The 26842-nt window shown below is 35.8% G+C and overlaps 1 protein-coding gene across 2 annotated transcripts in view; it reads left to right on the top strand.

The window, feature by feature from the left end:
- The window catches only part of TMEM232 (transmembrane protein 232), a 204348-nt gene that overhangs the window by 33709 nt on the left and 143797 nt on the right, over positions 1 to 26842 (top strand). For both annotated transcript variants that reach the window (XM_043595221.1, XM_043595212.1), the window contains exons 7-10: positions 1325 to 1424; positions 6345 to 6511; positions 13760 to 13914; positions 25823 to 25946. In XM_043595221.1, the coding sequence (XP_043451156.1) occupies positions 1325 to 1424; positions 6345 to 6511; positions 13760 to 13914; positions 25823 to 25946 (546 nt within the window). The remainder of the gene's footprint in view (positions 1 to 1324; positions 1425 to 6344; positions 6512 to 13759; positions 13915 to 25822; positions 25947 to 26842) is intronic.

The following is a 26842-nucleotide window of genomic DNA, read 5'->3' as shown; positions in this document are numbered from 1 at the left end:
ATTATTCCCCTTCTTATTATTTTTTCATTCAACGTCTATAACAATAGGTATTTTGATTTTAATACTCCCACTTAGAATGCTGCAATATTCTTTTAAATGATTTGACAATTTCCACTTCCCATCTAACTTCAATCTCTTAGAGAAGTACAGTACTATATCAAAGTGGTCTATATGAAGAGATTCCTTGGGTATGCTTTATACACATTTTCTTTTTATTTTTTTTAAGTCTATAGATGGTGCATGTTCATAATTTATAGATACATATATAAATACTGATGGTGCATTCTCAGAATTTATTTTATCAATAGAATGTTGTGATAAAAGTATTTGGAAATCACAGCTGTAACAGAAAGTTCATGACTTTTGGTGCAATGCATAGTCTTGGGTTCAAAACCCAGTGTTGCCACTTATTTGTTAAATTGTCTTGGTTGAATCACTGCCACTGGGTAGATTCATCCTTTTTATTTTATTATTATTTTTTTACATGTGGATCTGACACTAGCCTGCATCACTATTAAGAGGATTTGATTTGGACTATCTATATCTTGACAGTGATACTGTTGTTTTTTTTTTTTTTTTTCCAAATCTTTTGATTTAGCAGTTAAGGAATTTGTGTTCCATTTATTTCTATCGTTTGTGGGGGTTTTCTCTCATTTTCTGTGAAAACTTGCATATCATATATTTTTGCAGATATTCCATTTTCCATATTCAATGTCAAACAAACTTGCTCTACAGGAAACTTGATGGAGGTAAGAGGGCAGTGTTTATTCAGCGATGACTTTTTCTTCATAGGGGAATTGGGATCTCAGTGTAGCATAGTATGCACCAGCAGAACATTTCTCAAAATTATCTAAAGAAATGTGTTTAAAACTGTTTTGGCTGAGACTCATGGGAAGAAATATCTTCTGCATTGCAACCCAGCACACACGTAATACTCACTGATTTATATACTGAACTGTGCAATGTACTATGATATTTTCTCTTCTATTTTGTTTAAAAATCCCCTCTCAGTTGATTTCATGACTCAGTTAAGGGGCATGACTTGTGATTTGAAAAATACTGTTCTATAGGACATAGAACAGAATAGCAGTTGGTACTGGTCATTATATATAATGTAGAGACGATTTATAAAAGGTTTTTGGCTGAACCAGTCTTTCAATCTTGATATAAATGTCTTAAAGTTATTTCAAAAGCACATAATCTCAAGTGAGTCTGAAATTGTTTCATCAAAGCAAATGTAACAATAAAATGGTTTATTTTCCTCATAGTTTTTACACATTTATTGATGCAGCACAAAAATACTTTTTTCTTTTTCTTTTGACAGATTGGCTATTTGGTCTTTTTACGACTTTTTATATATTTCCTGCATGGTCACCTAGGAACTTTTAAACAACATTTACTTAGGCTTCAACCATATTTATACGGTAGACTATCTTTTATTTTCTACACTTAATAAATGTTTTATGTTATAGTTTGAGAAGCTCAGACTATCACTATAAAGAACATAAGCTGTATTTTATTTTTCATGAAAGATAATAGGTACAGTTTTGCAGAACACAGCTTCTGGGCCAGATTGCATGGGTTTTAACTTTCCTACTTAAATACATGACCTTGTCTGTGACTCAGTTTCCCCATCTGTAATCATGTCTACCTTTCCAGATTTCAAGAAAGTTAATTTTATATTTTAGTAAGGTAACATTGGTGGCAATGTAGATGCTGAACTGGAGTAAAGAGAGAGTGGATACAGGACATCAGTTAGCTATGACATTAGTTGGGCAGGAGATGTTAAAGATTATGAACTTTGAAAATGGGAATGAAATAGAGTAAAATTGTTTTGGAAAATGTTTAGGAAAAAAAGACAGTGGATTGGGTGATCAATTGGATCCAGACTGTATATAAGGGAAAATGAGGAATTCAGGAGGAATCTTAAATTTTACATATTGACAAATAGAGTCAAGATAATGGTATTCTAAACTGAAAAACATTTGGAGAAACACTGGACATATTGAGTTTTAAAGGTCACTCAGGTGTATATACCCAGTGAGCAGTTGGAAATATAGACTTGGAACAAGGGAAATAAACGAAGTCTGGAATTCATTTATTTCTTGGATATTAACATACATGATTTGACAGTCATCCATGTTAACAAGGCTGAAATAACCTGGGGGGTGGGAGGTGGTGGTAGTGGGAAATTAATTCTAGGAATAGACTTGGGGAACATAAACATTTAATAAATTATTGGGGTGACATATGTTAATGAAGGGAAATAAGAGGGAGTGATGACGTAGAAATCCAAAGAGGGGAGGTTCAAGAAGATCAACATTATGAAGAGCTATTGAAGTATTAAATGGTAGGAGGTCTGAAAGTTGATGGCTTTCTGTAAGCATAAAGTCACTGTTGATCTTGGGAGCATTCCCAGTGGAGAGGTGGAAGCAAAATTCGGATTGCAGGTAAATAAAGAGTGAAGGGAAAGTTTAAGCATGAGACAGAGATAGTGAACTATTACAAAAAGTTAGCTATAAAAGAAAGAGAAATATGTCAATAGTTTGGATGAAAAAACAAGGTCAAAAGACAGTTTCACTTCTTCCTTTCCAATTTGGATGCCTTTTATAAATATGATGTTAACTGTGGCCTTGTCATATGTGGCCTTTATTATGTTGAGTTACATTCCCTCTATACTGGCTTTGTTGAGAGTTTTAAAAATCATAAATAGATGTTGAATTTCGTCCAATGATTTTTCTGCATTTATTGAGATGATCATATGATTTTTAGACTTCATTTTGTTACCCTGGTGTATCACATTGACTGATCTGAGGATGTTGTACCATCTTTGTATCTCTGGAATAAATCCCACTCGATCATGGTGTGTGATCCTTTTAATATATTGATGAATTTGATTTGCTAATATTTTTTTTGAGGATTTGTGGATATATGTTCATCATGGATATTGGCCTGTCATTTTCTTTTCTTCTGGCATCCTTGTCTGATTTTGGTAGGGTAATGTTGGCCTTGTAAAATGAGTTTAGAAGAGTTCCTTTCTCTTCCATATGTTTTGGAAGAGTTTGAGAAGGATTTGTATTCTTTTTAAATATTTGATAGAATTCATCAGTGAAGCTGTCTGGTCTTTGTTGGGAGGTTTTTGATTACTGATTCAATTTCCTTGTCAATAATCACTTTGTTTATATTTTCTCTTTCATCTTGATTCAATCTTGGTAAATTATATGGGCGTAGGAATTTATCCATTTCTCCTACCTTATCTAACTTGCTGGTATATAATTGTTCATAGTAGTCTCTTAGGATCCTTTGCATTTCTATAGTAGCATCTACTTTTAGTTCTGATTTTACTTATTTGAGTCCTCTTTTTTTTCCTTGGTGAGTCTTATCAATTAATCTTTTCAAAAAACTTAAATTTTTTTTAAATTTTATAATTTAACTTTATTTTTTAAAATTTACATTCAAATTAGTTAGCATATAGTGAAACAATGATTTCAGGAGTAGATTCCTTAATTCCCCTTACCCATTTAGCCCATCACCCCTCCAGCAACCCTAAGTTTGTTCTCCATATTTATGAGTCTCTTATGTTTTGTCCCCCTCCCTGCTTTTATATTATTTTTGTTTCCCTTCCCTTATGTGCATCTGTTTTGTCTCTTAAAGTCCTCATATGAGTGAAGTCATATGATTTTTGTCTTTCTCTGACTAATTTCACTTAGCATAATGCCCTCCAGTTCCATCCACGTAGCTGCAAATGGCAAGATTTCATTCTTTTTGATTGTCAAGTAATACTCCATTGTATATACACACCACATTTTCTTTATCCATTCATCCACCGATGGACATTTGGGCTCTTTCCATACTTTGGCTATTGTTGATAGTGCTGCTATAAACATAGGGGTGCATGTGTCCCTTCCAAACAGCACACTTGTATCACTTGGATAAATGCCTAGTAGTGCAATTGCTGGGTCGTAGGGTAGTTCTAGTTTTAGTTTTCTGAGGAACCTCCATACTGTTTTCCAGAGTGGCTGCACCAGCTTGCATTCCCACCAACAATGCAAAAGAGATCCTCTTTCTCTTCATCCTCGCTTACATCTGTTGTTGCCTGAATTGTTCATGTTAGCCATTCTGACAGGTGTAAGGTGGTATCTCATTGTGGTTTTGATTTGTATTTCCCTGATGATGAGTGATGTTGAGCATTTTTTCACGTGTCGGTTGGCCATCTGGGTGTCTTCTTTGGAGAAGTGTCTACTTCTTTGGAGAAGTGTCTACTCCAAAAGACTCATGTCTTTTGCCCATTTCTTCACTGGATTATTTGTTTTTTGAGTGTTGAGTCTGAGCAGTTCTTTATAGATTTTGGATACTGACCCTTTATCTGATATGTCATTTGCGAATATCTTCTCCCATTCTGTCGGTTGCCTTTTAGTTTTGCTGATTGTTTCCTTCGCAGTGCAGAAGCTCTTTATTTTGATGAGGTCCCAGTAGTTGATTTTTGCTTTTGTTTCCCTTGCCTCTGGAGACATGTTGAATAAGAAATTGCTGTGGGCAAGATCAAAGAGGTTTTTGCCTGCTTTCTCCTTGAGGATTTTGATGGCTTCCTGTCTTACATTTAGGTCTTTCATCCATTTTGAGTTTGTGTGCATGGTGTAAGAAAGTGGTCCAGGTTCATTCTTCTGCATGTCACTGTCCAGTTTTCCCAGCACCACTTGCTGAAGAGACTGTCTTTATTCCATTGGATATTCTTTCCTGCTTTGTCAAAGATTAGTTGGCCATACGTTTTTGGGTCCATTTCTGGGTTCTCTATTCTGTTCCATTGATCTGAGTGTCTGTTCTTATGCCAGTCCCATACTGTCTTAATGATTACAGCTTTGTGGTATAGCTTGAAGTCCGGGATTGTGATGCCCCCTGCTTTGGTTTTCTTTTTTAAAATTTTAAATAAACTTTTTAGTTTAAGTGGATTGAATTAAAAAAAAAGTCAAAAGTGGAAAAGACTAGTGTGTTGTAGGGTAAGAGATTAAGAGACTCGAGATACAAGAAAGGGGATATTTGTGGAAAAAGTCATGGAGGAGGGAATAGAAGGTAATGGTGGAAGTGCTTTGGAGAGTGACCAGTATGCACCACTACTACCAATTTGGACAGGGCATAAAACCAAGGTAAGATTGTAGGCTAGCAGAGCAAGAATTCCTGGCTAGAGTGCCACTTGTTTTGATTTCTTCATACATTATAAATCCTCTTTCAGCTCCTCACTGTGTTCAGCATAGTGACTCAACAAATAATCAGATGATGGTGGCAAATAAATTTTGAAAAATCATTTGCAGGGACGCCTGGGTGGCGCAGTCGGTTAAGCGTCCGACTTCAGCCAGGTCACGATCTCGCGGTCCGTGAGTTCGAGCCCCGCGTCAGGCTCTGGGCTGATGGCTCAGAGCCTGGAGCCTGCTTCCGATTCTGTGTCTCCCTCTCTCTCTGCCCCTCCCCCGTTCATGCTCTGTCTCTCTCTGTCCCCAAAATAAATAAATGTTGAAAAAAAAATCATTTGCATAAAACCTCAATTTATCACATTAGCTTGTTCTTGTAGATATATCCTGAGAAAACCAACATCTTTGTTCCATATAAGGATAAAAGCCCCAGATTTTGCCCTGCTCTCAAATACTGTTAAGTAGAGCCTTACATATGGTACATCTTTGTCTTCAACAATAGAATGATTCCTACCTGGGGCCATTAGCAACTGCTTCCTATTTATGTAGCCACCCAGTAGAAGAGTAGTTATTACTAATTTTTCCACTCTCAGTAGATTGAAACTCAAAAATTGTCCAGAAGTTTATAAAAAGAACAGCATAAATATGGTTCTGTTAAATACCAACATAGTGTTATGTTAAATGATAATAATTGTTGCCGTATTTAAAATATATTTTCTAAGAAATCAACAACAATAACATCTTGAAAAGAAATAACACTAGAGAATGTAGGGTTAAAAGCAATGACTTGGTTTGTTTGTAGGATTATAGTTTCGAAGTATCCATTATGAACAGAGTATATGTTATAAATGTATCTATTTTCACCTGGAAATTTCAAAGCATTGTTGTACAGTAACTGTACTTAATTAGGTGTTCAACCATTATACCAATTGCTGTTCTGAATTATAAACTGTTATGTATTAATTATTTACCTTGCAGTTTTCTATTATACCACCAGGGGTCATACATAACATTAGAAATCTTGAAGAGATTCGGAAATGGATAGCAGTTTCATCATCTACATACTAAGTTTCATTATATTTTAGTAACTGAAACAAAATGAAACATAATGCAAGATATTAATGACATAATTATCACAAATTATTTTTCTTACAATAGCACTTTCTTTCTCTGGAGGGTCATATTACAAGTATCCAAACATCTTGTCAAATATGCAATTCATTCTGAAAACCATGGAAATAATATGTAAAAGAGAACTCCCTTCTGGATCAATTTTCAACCCTGTCGAAAACAAGAAAAGCTATAAGAACATAGATTCGGATATGGTGAGTATATCCTAGTGTGTAATGAATCAGATAGCATATGATGAAATAATTGTGCGTGCCAATACGGTAACATTGCAGAAGATGAGTTTAGCTGGAGGTGGGGCCGGGGAGAGGAATGAACAGCAAAAACACTAAACCATATGCACATTTCCTGGACAGGGGAAATGTAGTTAATAAGATTAGTAGGCATCAATATGCAGCACCACTACTTTAAATAGAGTAGTGTCATAATGCCTTTTCCTTATAGATTCCATCTCAGCAATTTAATTGGAAATTGCACCCCAATTTAGATTAACTTATAATGAGGATTTTAAGATATTACATTTACATTAAAAGGAAAGCACATAAAGTACAGGCTATTAATGAGAGCATTTGTAGTATTTTATGCTGCCGTAATTCATATGTAATAACATTTAAAGTGCTATTTAAATCAATTGAAATGTTTTTAAATGGTTCAAAATTGAGGAAATAAAATAATTCCTATGAAAATATGAAAAATTTTCTTTTAATTTCTAACTCGGACATTAGTGATTAACATTAGAGAAAACTATCCCAATCATATAATTGCTTGGTCTGTAATAAACTATGTATTATGCCAACAGAACTACAGTGAACCATATAATTTGTTCATATATGTTATAGGCTGATGTACGTCAGAAGACAAACTTCAATCTCTGGGGCTCATAATATATTTCCTTTTCTCACATATACTCCAAAAGAAAGCAGTGAACACTTTAAAACCTTGATTCTTTTGTTATTTTATTTTTTGTTGTATAGACTTATTATTTCATAGTTTACAAACAGAAAATTTGTTTTTCTAATAATTTCTTAAAAAGGAAAAAATATGTTTAACATAAGAGAAGTTGAAACCACTAAAAATTTTTGAGAAAGACTATTTTTTCAAATAGTTATGAGTTGCCTTACAATTTTCCCATGCTTCCCTTGGGCCCTTTCTAAATTTTTGTTTGTTTGTATTTGTTTTTGTTTCTTAAGAGAGTAAAGTTTGTTTGTTTATTTATTTAGAGTGTGTATGTGTGTGTGTGTCCGTGTGCAGGTACATGCTCACACAGGAGGGGCAGAGACAGAGGGAGAAAGAGACTTCCGAGCAGGCTTCCCACTGTCAGTGCAGAGGCTGATGTGGGACTCGATCTCAGGAACCGTGAAATCATGACCTGAGCTGAAATCAAATGTCAGACACTAAACTGACTGAGTCACCCAGGTGCCCCTCCCTTTGGCCCTTTCTAGATGTGTGTGTGTGTGTGTGTGTGTGTGTGTGTGTTTAAAGTTTATGTATTTACTTTAAGAGAGGGAGAGAACAAGCTGGGAAGGGGGAGAGAGAGAGAGAGAGAGAGAGAGAGAGAGAGAGAGAGAGAGAGAGAATCCCAAGCAGGCTCCACACTGCCAGCATGGGCCATATATGGGGCTTGAACTCATGAACTGAGACATCATGACCTGGGCCAAAATTCAGAGTAGGACGCTCATCCAGCTGAGCCACCCATGTGCCTCCCTTGGGCCCTTTCTAAAATCAAGTAAAATATAAGTATTAAAGGAAACATATTTAACCACATCTGTGTCATCATTCTAGCTTTAGTGTTGCTCCATCATTGACATAGAGTGACATATGCTAAGTAATTTGAACCTTTTGGTTATAATTACTAATGAACACCAATTACTTCATGAACAAAAGGGATCTTGTTTTTAAGTTTAAAAATTTTTTAACAATAAATATATAATCTAAGATATGGAACAACTGTAAGAACACTGATCATGAAGAGTTAAGACCTGCTAGCAACTGACTGATTCAGACGAGGTCCGTTGGGCTCTCTAAACCCCCAAATGCTTATCTTTAAACAAGACATCGTCACCATCAACACCATCACCACCACCACCATCATCATCATATTCACTCTAATCTATGGAGTTGTGAAGATGTGCCTTGTAAATTAGTGAGTGCCATGAAAATGTAAACAATGATCACTGAACATTGTATTTAGGAACTCACTTTAATTTAGGCAGTTAAATACAATAATTTTCATCTAAGGGCATGATTATGCTGATTAAATAATTGTTTTACAATGTGGTTAGTTGTGCTTAATGGAGTGATTTGAGTGTTTTTGCTTAAAAAATAAGATATTGTGAAATCTTGACAATATGCGTGTTCTGGTTATGAAGAGGCAACCTTCAATGTTGATTCTGCTTCTCTTTAAGAACCTATCTGTTCTTGCCACTCTTGGTGCACAAATGCCACAGGAAATGGAAGCTTACCACTGGTACAGCTTTGACTGAGCTGGAAGGAGCAAGGTGTTAACACATGAAAAGAATGTTAACTGCTGAGAGTGGGACAAGTCACTTAGTCTTTGTTCCTTTTTCAACAGAGAACAAAGAGCTTTGTTTCAATCTTTTCTATGTTCTATCTCAGCTCTATAACTGTGATTCTGTGAGGGCATTAGAACAGCTTTTAGCCTGTCAGATTTATTCCCTCCTTTTGCCCCCTCCCAGTGCCACACCATATAAAGAATAGAAAAGGTAGTGTAGCCACAGTGCTACTACAACTTCTGGTTCAGCTAACTGATTCAGTGCTTGATTGCATGTTTGAACATTGCTCCCCAGTTTCAGCCCAGTGTTTTCAGTGTAGCTTTGTCTAAGTCAGCCCCTCGAGTTCAGTTGAGTACTTAGCCATTCAATACCTATCTCTCTCACCTACTGCGAGAAGACCTGGGAAACGGAGAGGAAAAGGGAATATAAACAATACATCTGTATTCGACCCTCTCCCTTCTTTGTTATTGGCACACCATAATAGACAGCCCTCATCTTCCAATAATGCTGAAAGGTCCATACCAGCATATTTTGGTCACTGCAACATATTTTGTTTTTAATATGTTTATGAGCATCGGAGTAAAAGCATATTTAATTTGTTTTCCAAGTACTACTATAACACTGCTGAAAAATAAAGAATTCTGTAGGATATACACATTATATACACTATATAAGAGTATAGAAGTGTATTATATACACTATATAACAATAGGAAATTTCCCCTCCCTGCTTCTAGAGCCCATTTCTCCTTTTAATGTCCTTTTAAGCTGATTCAGATGCAAGGTTCCCATTGACTTTGACAAATGGTGCACTTTAACTAGCTCTGTGGCATGCAGAGCCAGAACACAGGATTGAGTTCTCTGTCTTTTGCTCACTAGCAGAGCCGAATTTGCTGAGTACAATTGTCACATGATAATAACAACATAGTGTTTTGGAGATGGTAGATTAAAACGCAACCGAAATGCAGTAGACCCTTTACTAAATAGTTGTAGCTATCCTAAAGTACAAATCGTTTTCTAAAAACTAGGAAGCACACAGCATTTACATTCACATGTGGTTAGCAATCTCATCCTTTAATGTACTAGCAAGCCAAAGGCACTATCAAATTTGGGACATTTTGTGCTATAGTGTAACCGTACATGGTTACTAGGAAATGGGTTAGATTGAGACACAGGTTCTTTAAAATTAGGAGCATTATCTTATGATTCATGTCCTATTATTGAAGTAGGACATTTGTGTTGAGAGGTCCTTTAATAGCGATGTCAACCATGCACCAAATGACTGAAAGCTAGGATGAAACTCCAAAAGCTATCTCTAACCAGCCACAATACAGCCTATCCTTCAAAGCTCATTTCTGTTATAAAAGAGAGCCTGGTCAGACATTCAGAGCTTGTGTACTCAAATTTGCATAAAATTCAAGCTGATGTGGTTATCTGAAATTTCAGCCAACAGTAGATTAACAGCACTTTTGTGAGTGAGCTTCTCAAAATAGGTATTGTACAGCTGCAACCAATAGCTTATTGGAGGACATAATCAAGAGGATATGGCCACTGGTAGACCCACGAGCTGGCCCTGGGCAATCTGAGGCTCCTCACCCCCTTCCCTGTCCTTGGAATCTATGTTCTGCTCACTGTTCCCACAGCTGGAACCATTTTTAAGTATGCAGCCTTGAGAGAGCGGCCCATCTCTTCCTTTAATCTCAGCTGGATCTCTGAGTACAGGGTCCAGTTTGCAAACCAACATGGTCCAGTTGCCCAGCTTTAGACTATGGAAGAGACAAAAGAGCTATAGGAAGGAGTCATAAAGCCAAGAAAACAAAGGAAAGAAGGAAGAGAGGAAGGAGGGAGGTAGGGAAGGGGGTGAAAAGAAAAAGTTCTCTGGGAGTCATTTAATGCACTGCTCAGTGTTTCTCATACAATCTGTGTTAAATAAAGGGCCCTTTCAACTTAAAAAAAAATTCCAAACTATCACAGATTGATAATTTTGCAAACTACATTAATAATGAATTACTGAAAATGAAACAAAAAAGATATAAAAAGAGGAACATTAATTTTTTATTAGACTGAAAATATTTAAAATTAACTGTCAGATTGTTATAAATGTTTCTAAATATGTATTCTTTATTTCTGTACTGTAGTTAACCGTTTGCAGATGGCACTTATCTGCCAGCCACACCTTGAATAGGACTGATTTAGTGTAAAGGCAGAGAACTCTACACTACCTCATACCTTCAAGAGCATTTCTCCCTCTTGTCCTACCGCACTGATAATGTACATGGTAATTGTATTAAATCACTTCATCATCATCATTATATCAATTCATTCAAGTTTGGAAAATATATTTCTTCTTTTGAAAAAGAGCAAGGATGAAACTTTAGCAAGGTTTCCATGCAAATGCTTGAACTATATAAAATGCATGAAGATAAGTGATAAGCCTCACTAATCTGGAAAATTCATGGGTGTGGCAGGTTTAGTTGCTCTTGATGATTTGGATGCCCTTATGCCAAAGCTAAGTGGGTTCCTTATTTGTTGCAGAGAACACATACCCAAGGAATTAGGGGATATGGCAGTAGGAAGGTGTCACATTGAACCTACCATAGAATTTGGACTTCGGGTGATTTGGCGGAAGGTCTGAAGAAGCAGATTTGATGCTGTCAGAAAGTAGGGGCAAATCTGTGATTGGGTATTTTGTGAGTGGTACAGTGAGTTTTGTCTGTGCTTAGAAAAAAATTACCAAGTCTTTTTCTTTTTTAAATTTATTTAGCATGGTCTCAGAATAATATTGTCTGAGGTTGATATCCTGTGAGTTTATATCTAGCAATAAAACAAAATGATCAGGCTGTGAGTGTCAGACTAGCTTGTAAGAATATTGTTGTCAAATCAGCTCTGGACATCAGAGACTGCTTTTTCTTTCTCAGGGATGAGTGAAAATGGTATCATAGAAAATTGAAAATAAAGCGTAAATCTTGCTCATTGTCTAATCTTGACATTTGGAAATTGTCTCTGGTGATAAGTGCATAAGTTTGTTACCAATAATTTTTGACTTAACTGAATAGTCTATGGAAGTATGCGGTGTACATGATTTTAAAAAAACACAAAATATTGACCGTTAATTAGTCAAGCCATTCACAGGTTTCACATAGCTACTTACATATTTATTCAGAATAAGTTTGCAACAGGAGGGCTGTCAGGCATCCGGGCTGAGACAGAGCAGTTTGAGAAAAGAATTTCATTTATAAGATTTTTCCATTTTGGGGTAGGCTCTCCTGCAAGGCAGAAAACTGAGTTACTTGGATAAACTGTGTGCATTTACTGAAGTCAGTACATATCAGTCTTATGTCTTATATTACTTTAAAATAAAGCTTTTCATGGAGTATTCTAATATTCTAAACATTGGCTTGTTTTCATTTGCTTTTCTGAATTGTTGTTCCCCACAGTCAGTAGCCTTATGTAGAAGCTTTATCTTACTCATGACTTTTACCTCCAGCATCCGAGTTCTCAACATAAAAGTAGATCAATACATATCTATGGGACTTAACTAAACAATTTACCAGAAACTCAAAATATCTTCATTTAAAATTTGTGTATAAACTTCTGGCCTTTCAACTTAAGAGTACTTAACATGGAAGTTACCTTTCAATTGTAGATTCATTACTGTTTGTATAATAAATGAGAGTTATAAAGCATTTTGGAGGCTTTTTAAGTGTTTCTTTGGGGCATACATTAAAGAATGAAATATCACGTGATATTGTGTACACATCACAAGATGTGAATTTGAAACAGTATTGTTGGCGAAAATTCAATGAGAGTGCTATTTTATCACGTCTAACAATAAAATCAGGTTTCTTTGTACCAGTTACTCTAGTAGACCAATTAATCTATGAAACTGTTAGGAAGCACTTTAAGAAAAAACTAACAGGTAAGAGCCCATTTTTTCCCCCTGAATTTGTAGGCTTTTAAAATAGTTACTAAGCAGACATTGACCATGTCTAACTAGGCACGTATATTTGGCCCTTAGTGGAAATCCACATTTTAAAACCTGATTTGTTGTTTGAACATTGTTCAGACTTTCTCCTGTCCTCTTCTCCTTGGGTGTCAGGGAGAACTAAATTATATAGGGTCTAAGAAGCACAGTTTTGTCTAATTATTGTCCCTTAGAGATTATAGGATTTCTGTCGTAGTGTAAAACTGATGTCACTGAACACAAGGGACCCATGTGAAAATCAATTAAGACATTAGGTTCAGGTTAACAATTGAAGGGAAACAAAATTCATTGCCCCCAAATATGCTTCTTTAGCATAAGGATAATTTTAGGCTGGTTATTTTTAAGAAATTGCAGACACAGGAGAAGCTGTGAAAACTGAGTAAAAGTTACTCTTTTTGTAAGATATATTTACATTTTAAGAGAAATCTCCATTTGTAAGGTGTCTCCCTCTCTGCACCAGGAAGACAAGGATGACTCTAGATATATAGAAACTCTTATCAGAGGAGAGGCAGTGACAAATCTGCATATCAACCTTACCCTTGTTTACTGTACTTTTCCTGTTAACCTTCCATAGCTGCCCCTCCCCCCTTTCTGTCTTTAGCTAGAGATGTTATATGAAGTGGTGACTTGGGCCATTTTGAAGAGTATTCCTGGGTGTCTCCCGTGTGTACAGGATGTATACACATTCTTAAATTTATGTTTGGTTTTCTCATGTAAATCTTTTTATTAACAGGGGTGGGGAGGTCTCATCCAGGAACCTGGAAGGGTAGAGGGAAAATTATTTTTCCTTCTCCATACTGTATGTACTTATAAAACTGTACTTTAGTAAATTGCTCTGTGTCATGTAACATGAAGTTTAAGAAAGTAATGTGTTTTCATTTGTATATTTTCATGTTTATTCAAGTCAAATAACTCTTTTCCAGATATATTTTTATATTTTAATTCTAGGAACATTTGCCAGTTAATCAGGGAGGACACGAAGTTAACCACCTGCTCTGGCACTGTGTGGCTGCCTGGTCATGTGTTCAGAAGAATAGTCCTCAGTTGGATAAGGTGCTTGAACATCTCATCTTTCATAAAATGCAGCTTCAAAAGAAATGCTGGTAAGAGGGATTCTATAAATCCAAAGTAATTCATGGAGAAACCTTTGTGTTTAAATGTTAAATAGCCTTTGTACTTAAATGTTAATCACACCTTAGTTGACTATGAAAAAAATTTATGATCTCTATTCCAAAATGCTAGGGCAATTTATATATTTTGTATTAGTTCATTTCATCAATAAATTGTTCCTATCTTTCATTTTTTTTGCTAATCTGCATGCATGCATTGCATAATTTATCTTTATCAAATGAAATTTGTTATTGATAAAGAGTGCGTCCCCACGTTTAAAACATCCTTTATTTTTTGAGTTGTTAAACAACAGCAGTGAGGCACAGTTTATTATTCTTGGAGGAAATATACTGAAATTCTGTTTCTTTATGCCTTACTTGTAAAGTATAACAAAAATAAATCTTGACTGATAAGTGTTAATTTCCTCCTGTACATATATTAATTTGAGAAGGAAAAAGAAGTCGTAAATTACTACCAAAGAGGACATGGGTTCAATGGAAGAAAGAAGAATTTTAAAGGAGTATTTCTGAGACAAGTGATCAGAGATTTCCCTTTTCAATATTTGAGGACAGAGTTTTGAATTCCTCTTCCATTGCTATTGGAATAATAGTAATAGTAATAATAATAATAATAATAAAATGTCATGCCGTAACAAGTTGCAAATTCAATCGTCATATATTTTTCTTAAAATTAGTTCCTGTTTTTATGTCTCTGGCTGCCAGCTCTATACCAAAGGTCTTTGTATATGTAAATTATAAGAATCTGGAGGATTCCTTATGAAGGAAAGGTGTTTTCCTAGTTTCATTTGGAAGTTTCTAGGATCCTAGATCAAGTAAAGATTTCTGGAGGATGGCTTAGATTTTGTTTAATTTCCTAGAAATAGCCTAGTGCAGAAGACATTTCATCAAGAACTTGTTCTGTTTTGTCCTGTAATGGGAAAAATCTGTTCAGTATTGCAGTTAACAAAGATTGTGATTCCTTCATGTTTTTTTTTAATTTTTTTTTCAACGTTTATTTATTTTTTGGGACAGAGAGAGACAGAGCATGAATGGGGGAGGGGCAGAGAGAGAGGGAGACACAGAATCGGAAACAGGCTCCAGGCTCTGAGGCATCAGCCCAGAGCCTGACGCGGGGCTTGAACTCACGGACCGCGAGATCGTGACCTGGCTGAAGTCGGACGCTTAACCGACTGCGCCACCCAGGCGCCCCAATTCCTTCATGTTTTAAACCTAAGGATAATATCTTTAAATAGGAAAATTACAATGTAAATAGAATGTAAGTATTCAATAAGTATATATTAATATAGAGCTGATAAATACAACAAAAATTAGAGATTCTCACTGGTATAAAGTAGGTTATGCTGAAAGCCATGGTGATTTTTTTCAGACCACTCTTACTATAGGAAATAAATTGTTAGGGATTCAAATACACACTTTAGTTTTCAAATTTTTTTTTTTTTCAACGTTTATTTTTGGGACAGAGAGAGAGCATGAACAGAGCATGAACGGAGCATGAACAGGGGAGGGGCAGAGAGAGAGGGAGACACAGAATCGGAAACAGGCTCCAGGCTCTGAGCCATCAGCCCAGAGCCTGATGCGGGGCTCGAACTCACGGACCGCGAGATCGTGACCTGGCTGAAGTCGGACGCTTAACCGACTGCGCCACCCAGGCGCTCCCACACTTTAGTTTTCAAAAGGGGCTAGAACTACGTTAGCTCTTGGAAGACTCTAATAATTACCAAATAAGTATGGTATTCTATACCATAATATGGTATTCTAATAATTACCAAATAAGCAAGTTTAAATAAATACTGAGATAATAAAAGTGGCTAGTTAAGAGTAGCTAATTCTAAAGTCAGGGAATTGTTTCTTTACCCAATTTTCAGTTTTACTGTACTGCATCAACATTGGTTTAATTTGTTTATGATTTGTCTTGTTAAACAAACAAACACACCACAGGCCCCAAATGGTGCACTTAGACTGAGTTCCCAAACTGGTGCATAATACATAATCTAAGTGAAGTTTTAACTACTCCTGGAAATGTAGTCTTAAAAAGGTCAGCTAGGAATTTTTCAATCTGCACCAATGAGTCTGCTACTTGGGCCCTCTCCATTCCCCTAAAAACATGAGATAAGCAGCATAATAAGACACCTTGCTTTTCTCCCTAGAATGCCATCTTTTTCTTTTGCTAATAATGACCCTCCTTCTATAAAACCCTTCTAACTCCTTGAAGCTCCCCTCTACTTGCTAGATGGGGTGCTTCATGACTCATGAATCATTTAATAAGCCAATTAGACCTTCAAATTTACTTGCTTGCATTTTGTTATTTAACAGTTTTTAAGATAGTTTTTTTTCCTAAGTTTATTAATTTATTTTGTTGGGGAGGGGCAGAGAGTGGGAGAGAGGGAGAATCCTAAGCATACTCCACACTGCCAGTGCAGAGTCCCACCTGGCCAAACCTACCAACTACAAGATCACGTCCCAAGCCAAAATGGCGAGTCAGACACTCAACTGACCGGGTCACCCACGAACCTTGGTAGTTATTTTTTTATACTTAGTATTTTCCAGATTTGGGGGCATTGGAGATCATACAGAGCGATTCTTACTTTACAGATGGAGAAAGCAAGGCCATGTTTATTAAACTTACTCGTGACTGGAATGACATTTTTAGGGCCCCAGTGTAGCATGCTTCATTCTGACTGCATGAGGAAGGAGATAACTGTTCTGAAGCATCTTGTCACTGAAGATGCTTGTTCTGACTTCTCCTTTTCTGGGAAGACATGGTGAAGATCAAGTGAAGGAGGGGATGGCAGTGTTTAGACAATAAGGAATGATCAGAGGGGTAAATTGAAAAAAATGATAAACATAGTAACTGCTTAAAATCAAAAGGAAAAGATAACTGCTTTAAAAAACACTGGCAAATAATTTTGATTCTATTTCTTATATTTACTGGTTTTTTAAAAGAGGTTTCAGTGTTTTTTTTTAAAGTGATGACTCTAGTAAACAATAATCCATTTACATTAAAATATTAATTTTTTATTTTTTAATATTTATTTATTTTTGAGAGACACAGAGCACATGTGGGGGAGGGGCAGAGAGAGAGGGAGAGAGAGAATCTGAAGCAGGCTCTAGGCTCTGAGCCCCTAAAAGATTAATTTTTAAGTTAGTTAGCAGTTTGGTTAACTTCTGTTAGTCAAATTTTCTGTTGTAATGATAACACTCATTATGGCAAATATTAAATAATTAATTTTTCTTCTTACAAAATATTTATTTATGTAATAGCCTACAAAGCTATCAAGAAGTCATTATTCCAGATAAGACAAAACAAACTGTGATGTAATTATCAAAATCAAAACAGAAATGCCTTCCATTTCTAGGGAAAATTGAGTATTTGTCTTACATACTCCTAAGATTGGGTACATGTAAAAAATTAAGAAAATGAACAATGTATTTAGAATGAAATACAAATATTGAGGCATCAGGCCTTGATAGTAAATTAAGACATTGTCATGATTTGCTGGACCAGGTAGCCTTGGAATTTTGACACTTGGTGGAAGATAAATTTGGTTTCGCACTTGAAATTTAATGCCAAGTGACTATTAAGAGGAGTAACCTGAAAAATTTTGTTTGCCGCACATATCAGTAAAGTCACCATAATGGTGAATCAATGTTCAGGGATTTAAAATGCAGAAAGGAGACCATTCAACTGAATGATCAGAAGAAATTTGATTAATAGTGGCAAAAATTTCTTGTGCCCATACAAGTGAGTGGTTCTCATCTGCCCATTTCTGATGCTATCCATCAGTAAATAATTCATCATTGTAGATCCCTGCCTTGCTTCTTATAGCCCCCTTTATAAAGATCATACAATAGAAAAGGAAAGAAATTGACACAAGTGGTTTCGGCTGAGCCTAAAAAAGAGCAGGCCTGGAATCCATGAAAAGACTCAGGGAAGGCATCGCAGAATTAGAGCAACCTCTTTGCTCACTAAGGGACAAGGAAAAAGAAAAAGAAAAAAAAAAAACAAGGTGAAGAAATGCACTAAAGACAATAAATTATAAAACAGGGTGAAGAAGCAGAGAAAAAGAGACTACATGAACCCCTCCTAGCTGTCATGCAGCAGCCTTTATCTGGGAAGTTGAGCTGCCCTGAGCTGCAGATAAGCAGTTTGCTGTAAGGCAGATTTCCATTTAATGTGGTTAAATTTTATATGATGCTTTATACTCTCAATGCTCCACCCTGCGGTTTGGCCTTTTATAAACTGCCCCATTTGCTCTGGGAAGATAGCTCAAGCCAGTGCAAAAGGCTTTCTAATCTAACATGAAAATAATGAATTGTGTTTATAATTGAATTATTAGCCAATGAAGACTGCTGAGAAATGCAGTATGGCATTTCAGTGGAGCAGTATAACATATAAAATTATATCTCCCAAAGCAAAATAGCTGATTTAATGCACTCCATGAATGTATTCCAAAAAAGCTTGACAATTTAAAATTATATAGATAGGGCAAGTGTTTTCCAGAGGTATGGTATTTGTGTTTGCATTGAAATGAATCAGACAAAATCAATTGCTTTGTATAGGCTGTAAGGCATTTATTTCTGTCGAGATCACTGATATCCCCATTGCCTATCTCCTGAACCCCAGCAATTATAATGTTCATGGGACAGTCTGACCCAAGCCATTCAAAGAAGTTTTTGTCGATAGTTCTCTGCCTTCTTTATGAGCTGAGATGGCAGTGTAGGTCCTCACTCTTCAAATTCATTTCCTGGATTTTTAAATTTATCCTTTGATCCTCTGGGCTAGGTTTAACCATTTAGTATACATCAAGGGTATATGTGTAATTATGCTTTGCTAAGTTATGGTGCAGTAAGAAAACATTCAACCTCAAATCAGAAGACCTGAGTTTTAATCCTGTCTCTTGCTACCTGTCTAATTTTGAATGAGTCATTTAACCCCTACAAACAGAGTCTGGTTAACAGATAAATAGAGACAGTAGCCATCTCAGAGAGGTTTTAAGAGATTTAAATAAGTAATGAGAATACTTTTTTATACTTTGATTCTCCCCTAATACTTCATGCCCTACTAGTTTAGATGGGAATTATTTTTTTCCTAGAGAGGCTCCTGCCCGCTGAATTTTGATCTTAATACGTGACACATGTCCTTTCCTCAACTTAACCAAATTAGACATCCTAACTGCTACATTTCAGAACTGTTCTGCTCTGTACCTGCTCTGTCACGGTTTAGGCCCATATTGTCTCATGACTCCTGTAGCTTTTTAACTGGTCTCTTTGCCTTAAGTTTTCCCATCAATAATTTGTCATACTCTGTTGCCAGCACTACAACCTAAATGTGATTAGACCACTCTCCGGCTTAAAATTATTTAACAACAACCATCTTTATAGGTCACAGGGTCGCATCAGGGTCTTATAACTTGCCATGATTAGAAAAAAACAAGAAGAGCAAAAACAAAGACTGAAAGATCCTGCTGCTGGGATTAATTACCACCAATGAACCAAACAGATGATGTGCCTGATAGGACTGGAGGGGGTTGACAGTCAGTGACCCACCTGCCTTTGCCTTCTCTGGTGAAGCTGCATTCCTGGCTTGTCTAACACGCCAGCCCTTCATTCTTTCCCACTGTCATCCTGGAGCTCTGAGAATGAAGCTCTGTAAGCAGGAGAAAGAACTCTTTTAGCAGACGTGCTAAAGACTAGATTTACATGTCCATCTTTTCTAAGTAGTATCAAAAATCAGACAATGGCAAGAGACATGCATTCTTCAAATTAGTTTTCGTAAATGGTCAAAACCAAGAATGAAATCCTGATTGCCCTCTTCTCCATGTGCAGTGAAGATTGAGACGAATTTATTTACTTTAACCCTACCTTCCTAGACTGTTAATATAATCTGGAGTTTCTGATAACATTAAGGCTAAGTCACTCTTTAAAATGTTCTAGTCCCTCCTTATAGAATAAGTTTTATATCTATATTTAATTTTAAGGTGATATTTATGATATTATTTTGACTTATTACACTTTATTTTTCCCACCCACTATCAGCCACTTACCACTACAATTTCTCCTTCTTAAGCTGTTAAATAATATTTAAATAAATAAATAAATAAATAAATAAATAAATAAATAAATATTTGGTCGGTTTGAGTATATTCTAGGTAGGAACATAGGTTATATCTCTTGCATTAGGTGAGCCCTTGATTGTATACAACTCTAGGCTCATTATAACATTTGTTACCATTCATTTCCCCCTAAAAAGTAGAACATACATTTTGTCTGGAAATAGACTTCTGTGCTCACAGTTTTGTTTTGTTTTGTTTTTTCCTAATTCTCACTTTAAATCACTAAATGTTGCTATGCCATTTCGTAACTTATAGCTGTGATTAGATGTTCAAAGCCAGTCTGCTTCTTTTATCCTTTTTATTTTCAATCCAGAACTTTTAGGAACATCTTTGTGATTGGGTAGCCGGGATATAAAAGGCATCCTCTCTTATTTCCCTGGCCATCTTATGAAGGTGTAAAGGCGAATCCTTCACTTCACTTAGAGAAAAGTCCTGCTATGTGAAGCTTTGCACAAATGCTGTGGTGACAGGTCTATATATCTTGAAGGCCTTCCATTGATTATTCATTGTTCACATGCTCAATGCACAGCTCCTGCCTGTCTGTGCTTAGATTATACATTATGTTAGAGTGGAAAACCCATATATGCTTCACTAAATTTTAGATTTAATTTTTGGCTTCTTGGCATTGGAAAGGTTTTCCTTCATCTGGATTCCATTTTCTTCATAACTTTAAAATCTTTAAAGTTCCTTTATTTTTTTTCCTTTCTGTAGTACTACAGATTTCCCCCCATAGATTTTGTTTCTTTGGTTGTTTCAGTGGGAATTAGATACTACTGGGTCTCAATTTGCCAGCTTTAAATGCAGTTGACTTCCTCTAAATTATGTAAGAATTTTCCAACTTTTCTCCTTCCAACCAACTTTTACAGTTAACTTCTTCATCATAGATTTGAATTTTACATTTGTATTTTAATTTCTTTGCAATCTCTTGCTTTCTTACTCTATTACCTTTCATCTCAGTATCAAGGCTTTTCATGGTCTTTTCTTCTTCCTTGGCTTTATTAAAGATACTTAAGAGTCTTATAAAAATAACTTCTGGTCCCTCTAAGAAATCATTTTCAGAGATGTGATCCTCTCTGAGTATTTGGACTGGTCTTCTCTTTAAGCCCTTGCTTTAATATATTTTTCATCAGTCTCACATAGGATCCCCTTCTCTTTTCTATTTTTACCTACCTTATTATCTAGGAGAAATCTACAAAAACTTGTTATTTTAAATGAAGAGGTTTGTCTTCACAGGATCCATAGCAGAGATGTTAGATGCTACAACGCTCAATGTGCACTATCATCAGGGACCTTCCTGTGTTCCTCTTCCTCTTTGATGTTTTACCTTTGGGGAGAAAACGCCCTCCAGTGTTCCTGGCACAGTGTTCCTCCTCTCTCCTGCTCCCCACCCCCACACACATTCCCTCCTCTTTCCTACACACGTATTGTCACAAGCATGGTTTTCTACCCTTCTTGGCATCTAGAAATTTCCATCTCTGAGTAAGTATAGAGAAATGCTGATGAAGCACAGAAATAATACTCTGGCTCCTTAAAAAAAAAACAAAACCCAAAAAACAGTAGTCCCAAAGTAAGGGACTGCCTTTACTTTTTCTGAACTATGACAAACACTGTGGATGGTAGAGATGTCTTTTTTCTCCCTTGTATTCCTTTTAACTTTCTTTGAGGAACCAAGGCTGCTATGTTTCATGAAGCAGCATGTGTGCACTCCTTATTGCTATTCCTAATCCAGCTCCATCAATTTTATGGTTTGTGGACATTCCCTATAAAGTTGCTGCTCTTGGTGACTTTTCTTTAACTCTTAGTCTTTCATTTTTAGGGTCATGTGGATTTTTGACGTTGTCAGTGTTTTTCCTAGGTATCTATTGAAAGGTTGAAAGAGCCCTGTGTAAGGGTCGTGACTTGGAGACATTTTATTTTTTAAAAAGTTTATTTGTTTATTTTGAGAGAGAGAGAAAGAGAGCATGCGAGCGGAGGATGGGCAGACAGAGAAGGAGAATTCCAGCAGGCTCCTCCCTGTCAGTACAGAGCCTGATGCGGGTCTCAGTCTCACCAACCATGAGATCATGACCTGAGCGGAAACCAAGAGTCAGACACTTAACTGACTGAGCCTCCAAGGCACCCCATGACTTGGAGACGTTTTAATTCCATCTTTTAAAAGTGCAGTTTGATCACTGAAGAAATCGATATAAAGGAGTAAGGAGAATTTAGGAAAACTGTCTTGAATACTGATGTTCCTAACCTTTTTATAAGATTGTATGTAAATAGCTAGGTAGCTTTTTACGAAGCCTCCTGTTATTGTATTTTAGCTGATTTATTTATCATCTATCTATCTGTCTATTTACCTGTCTATATTTGTTTATTATATTTTAGCTGATCTATATTAGTGTAGAAGGGATGCTGGGCTGGAGTAAGGCTAGCTGAAGTTCAGGCCAGATCTGGTACTATTTCCCTGTATACAGTGATTGACATTAATTTTAAAAGTGAAAAAAAAATTGGGGCGCCTGAGTGGCTCAGTTGGTTAAGCATCCGACCTCAGCCATGATCTTGCAGTTCACGAGTTCGAGGCCCATGTTGGGCTCTGTGCTGACAGCTCAGAGCCTGGAGCCCGCTTTGGATTCCGTGTCTCCCTCTCTCTTTGCCCATCTCCCACTCATACTGTCTCTCTCTGTCTCAAAAATTAGTAAAAGAGTAAAAAAAAGTGAAAAAAATTAAAAAGTAAAATGAATCAAGTAACTTATTTTAGACAAGCCAGTAAACCTCTGCATCAGTTTCTTTATTTATAAAATTAGGGGGAAATCTATAATATTTATAAATTACTTTATACATGTTTAATTTCACAACATTGTAAAACCAAGTTATTCTACTAATAATTGAGATCTGGTGAGTTCATAAAGAAGCTAGGGCAAAATTTCTGACCTAATCAACCTTGAATTCAATGTACATTGATTTTCAGTTTTTATTTTTAACAAACTCCCTATTTGTAAGTAAGTATTGGTGTTTTTATCCCATTTTTGGCAGAGGCATTTTCACTTAAAGAAAATTTTGCAATCAGCATTTATTGAAAATAGTGTGCTTGTGTTGAAGCATTTTTCTACCGTAGGTGGCTGACACTGATGGATCTTTTTTCATCCATATTTTAGTGAGTGCCCTAGGTTAGTTATGATTTTCCAGACTTCAAAGAGAGCAGACAAACCAAAATATTGGGACTGTGAGGTATGTTCAGGGACAAAGACATTTTGTCAACTCTGTGATTATGCTTTGCTTGACCTTTTTGTGAAGTGGGGTGAGAAGTACTCTGAGAATGACTCACTGGTCGTTCACCTCAGAGGGCATCTGGGCCTTAGTCACTCTAGGACTTCACAGAGAAAAGGTATCAAACTCATATCCTTTGACTTTGAAGGAATAGTCTTTTTGTAATTCGATTTAGGTCAGCATTTCGAACCTAGCCATTTTACATGGAGTATTTTATTTAAATTTCACAATAGTCTCCGAAATGTAGGTTTTGCTATCTATATTATAGATGAGGAGATCCCTCCCTAAGACTAAAGGAGAGTATGCAAATTGCCCTATGTCATATACTTAATTAGTGGTAAAGATTCCATCTATAATTTTTCTGACTCCAAGTTCATGCTTGTAAACATCATGTTGAGTCTATCAGTTAGGATTCAGTTCTTCTGCATGTTAACAGTAACCTAACTACAATTGCATTACTAAATAGAGCTTTAATTACTGCACATAACAAGCAGTACACCATTAATATGCAGATACTTAAGAAAATCAAGCTCCTTCTATCTTCCTTTTCTTCCATTGTTTGTATTGGACTTTCATCCTCATTGTTGCAAGACAGCTGCTCAACCTTCTGGTGTCATGTATGTATTCCAAGCAGGAGGGAAAGGATGAGCAAAGGAGAAAAAAAAATCACCTGTTATCTAAATTTAATCTTCTTCTTCTTCTTTTAAAAAATTTTTGATGTTTATTTATTTTTGAAGGAGAGAGAGACAGAGTGTGAGCAGGGGAGGGGCAGAAGAGCGGGGACACAGAATCCAAAGCAGGCTCCAGGCTCAGAGCTGTCAGCACAGAGCCCAATGCGGGGCTCGAACCCATAAGCTGTGAGATCATGACCTGAGCTGAAGTCAGATGCCCAAACTGACTGAGCTACCCAGGTGCCCCTATCTTTTTCTTCATCAGAAAAATAATAGCTTACCTGGAAGCCTTTCATAATACACTTCCATTTGTATCTCATTTAGCCTTAAATCTACATTTATGGCTATTCCAAGCTTCAAGAGAATGTGGGGATTCATATTTTAAGTCAAAATTTATTAAAATATAATTTACATACAGTAACACTCACACATTTTATGTATACAGATCTATGGCCTTTGATCAAATACACACACCTGTGCATTCACAATCACAATTATAGAATATTTCCATTTTGAGGAGCAGTGTTAACTGAGCATTTTGCCATCTTGAACAAAACTGAGTTTTAGTTCTGAAAAGAAGGAACAGACAATATTAGGTAGGCAGCATTGTCATACTAAGGTTAAATTTTTCATTGAGGAAAAATTGACATATAATGTTGTATTAGTGTCAGGTGTACAACATAATGATTCAGTGTTTGTGTATGTTGTCAAATGATCACCACAATGTCTAGTTTCTGTGTACTTAAATAATGGTTTGGAACAGCAATAGAGGAATTACCCATAAGTGAAAGAAGACTGTAGTTATCATTAACCTAGCTTGAAACAGGAACTTGGGTAAATCTCCAGATCTATTTATGTCTCAATTTTCTAATATTTAAAAGAAAAGCTTTCAAAAAGATCTTGAATGTGTCAAAAAGTGGGGTTCAATGAGTGAGATAATTTATGTGAAAGCACACTGAGATCTGTAAAGCTCTATTCAAATATAAAGAATTGTCTTTTCGCCCACGATTAGAGATGTTTCCTTTTGATAATGATGATGAACTTGACTTACTGGCCTGAAATATCACAGTTGTGAAAGTCAAATGTAATTGTAAAATATACTAACTCTTTAATTTATCAGTGGCTTAGAAATCAAGACAATATGCAGCTCTAGGTAGAGTCAATTTCACATTTTCATTCTTACCAGTTCTCTTTCCAACTATATCTTTTTCAATTGGGTAAAAATAGCACCAAATGTATAATTTCCTGAACCTATCAAGTATATGTACATTTATAACTAATAAATTGTTGTGTGACTTTTTAGTTATTATATAATATTTTAAAGATAAATCTTGACAGTCTTCTGATCAAACTGAAATATAGATTTTGAGAAATTATACTTTTTGTAAAATCAAATAATCTGAACTGTTGGAGTGTTTAGGAAGACCATTTTTAAATTTGTTCTCTTTTTGTTTTAGAGGAAAACACTCTTTAAATTCACCTCTTGGAATCAGGTGTAAAAAGTTAAAAATCAAAATCTATTATGACACTTTGGGGATACTCTAGAATCAGATCTCTTGATTGCTTGTTATGCATGATCTATGAATAAATGTGATCTTTTGTAGTATTTATTACTCTCAGAGTTTTGACATAACACTCCTCTGAATGTGAATATCTTTCAAAATGTGGCTCTTTCCTATAGACTTTAATCATGACTAGTGTCAACCAATACTGGCCTTTATTAAAAGTAAATGTATCTGATAACCTGGGATCCTCATTATCTCTGGCCAATTACTCTCTTCATTAAAAAATTGTTTATTATTATCTTAATTAAGGTCTTTGTTGTTTTGTTCACAAAATTCCTAGGTTGGATTCAACACTGGCTTTGCTGGTCCTTGGGGAGGCTGCCAAATTAAACATGGCCTGCTTGAAAGCTTTAATGGAATTAACGAGAGATTTTCTTTTAAGCGTTATGTCTGTTCAAAATCAGGTAACGGTATGTTGTTAATTTACGTGTGCTAAAAGACCTGAAGAAAAACAAATTTTATTTTTGCCACTATTTAAATTGAATATAATATTAGGGGTTATAATGAGCATAACTTTTTAACAAAATTTTTAATTAAATATAAAAGTAAATGCACATTTACCATATATCCCAATATGGATAGGTAGACAGATGGGTATAGTTAAAGATGTAGAAGTATGGAAATAGATTACACACACACACACACACACACACACACACATACATGAGAGGGACTTTATTTTTTTTAATTTTTATGTATTTATTTTGAGAGAGAGAGAGAGAACATGGGGGAGAGGCGAGAGAGTGGGGAGAGAAAAAGAATCTCAAGTAGACTCCACGCTCAGTGCAAAGCCCAATACTGGGCTTGATCTCATGACTGTGAGATCATGACCTGCGCCGAAATCAAGAGTCAGACACTCAACTGACTGAGCCACCCAGGCTTCCTTACATGAGAGGAACTTTAAATTGTATTAACAAACTTGAGAACATACAGTCATACATGGTTTAGTTTCCTTTTTTAGAAAATTTATATTACAAAAAACACTTTTTATTGTAATTACATATTGTTAAAACTTACATTTTAGTCTGCATGAGATAACAATTTCTTCATTGTTGAACAGTGAGTTTGTTTCTAATTATTCACAGTTAATTGCAAACAATATTGAACTGGTAAATCTCATGAATAAAATCTTTATCTGTGTTTATGACTATTTCTTCAGAATAGATTCATAAATTACTGAGTGATAGACTATGAACTTTCTTTTAATAATCTCAGAAAAGATGTTCAAATTCCTCTCCAGAAGATATAACTGTCTTGCTTTCCTATGAAAAATGTATAAAGTGCCACACATAAGAACTGA

This window comes from Prionailurus bengalensis, chromosome A1 (genome assembly GCF_016509475.1).
Source record: "Prionailurus bengalensis isolate Pbe53 chromosome A1, Fcat_Pben_1.1_paternal_pri, whole genome shotgun sequence".
In the NCBI taxonomy this organism is placed as follows: Eukaryota; Metazoa; Chordata; class Mammalia; order Carnivora; family Felidae; genus Prionailurus; species Prionailurus bengalensis.
Note: the sequence above shows the minus strand (reverse complement) of the source record. Positions and strands in the feature narration are given on the sequence as shown.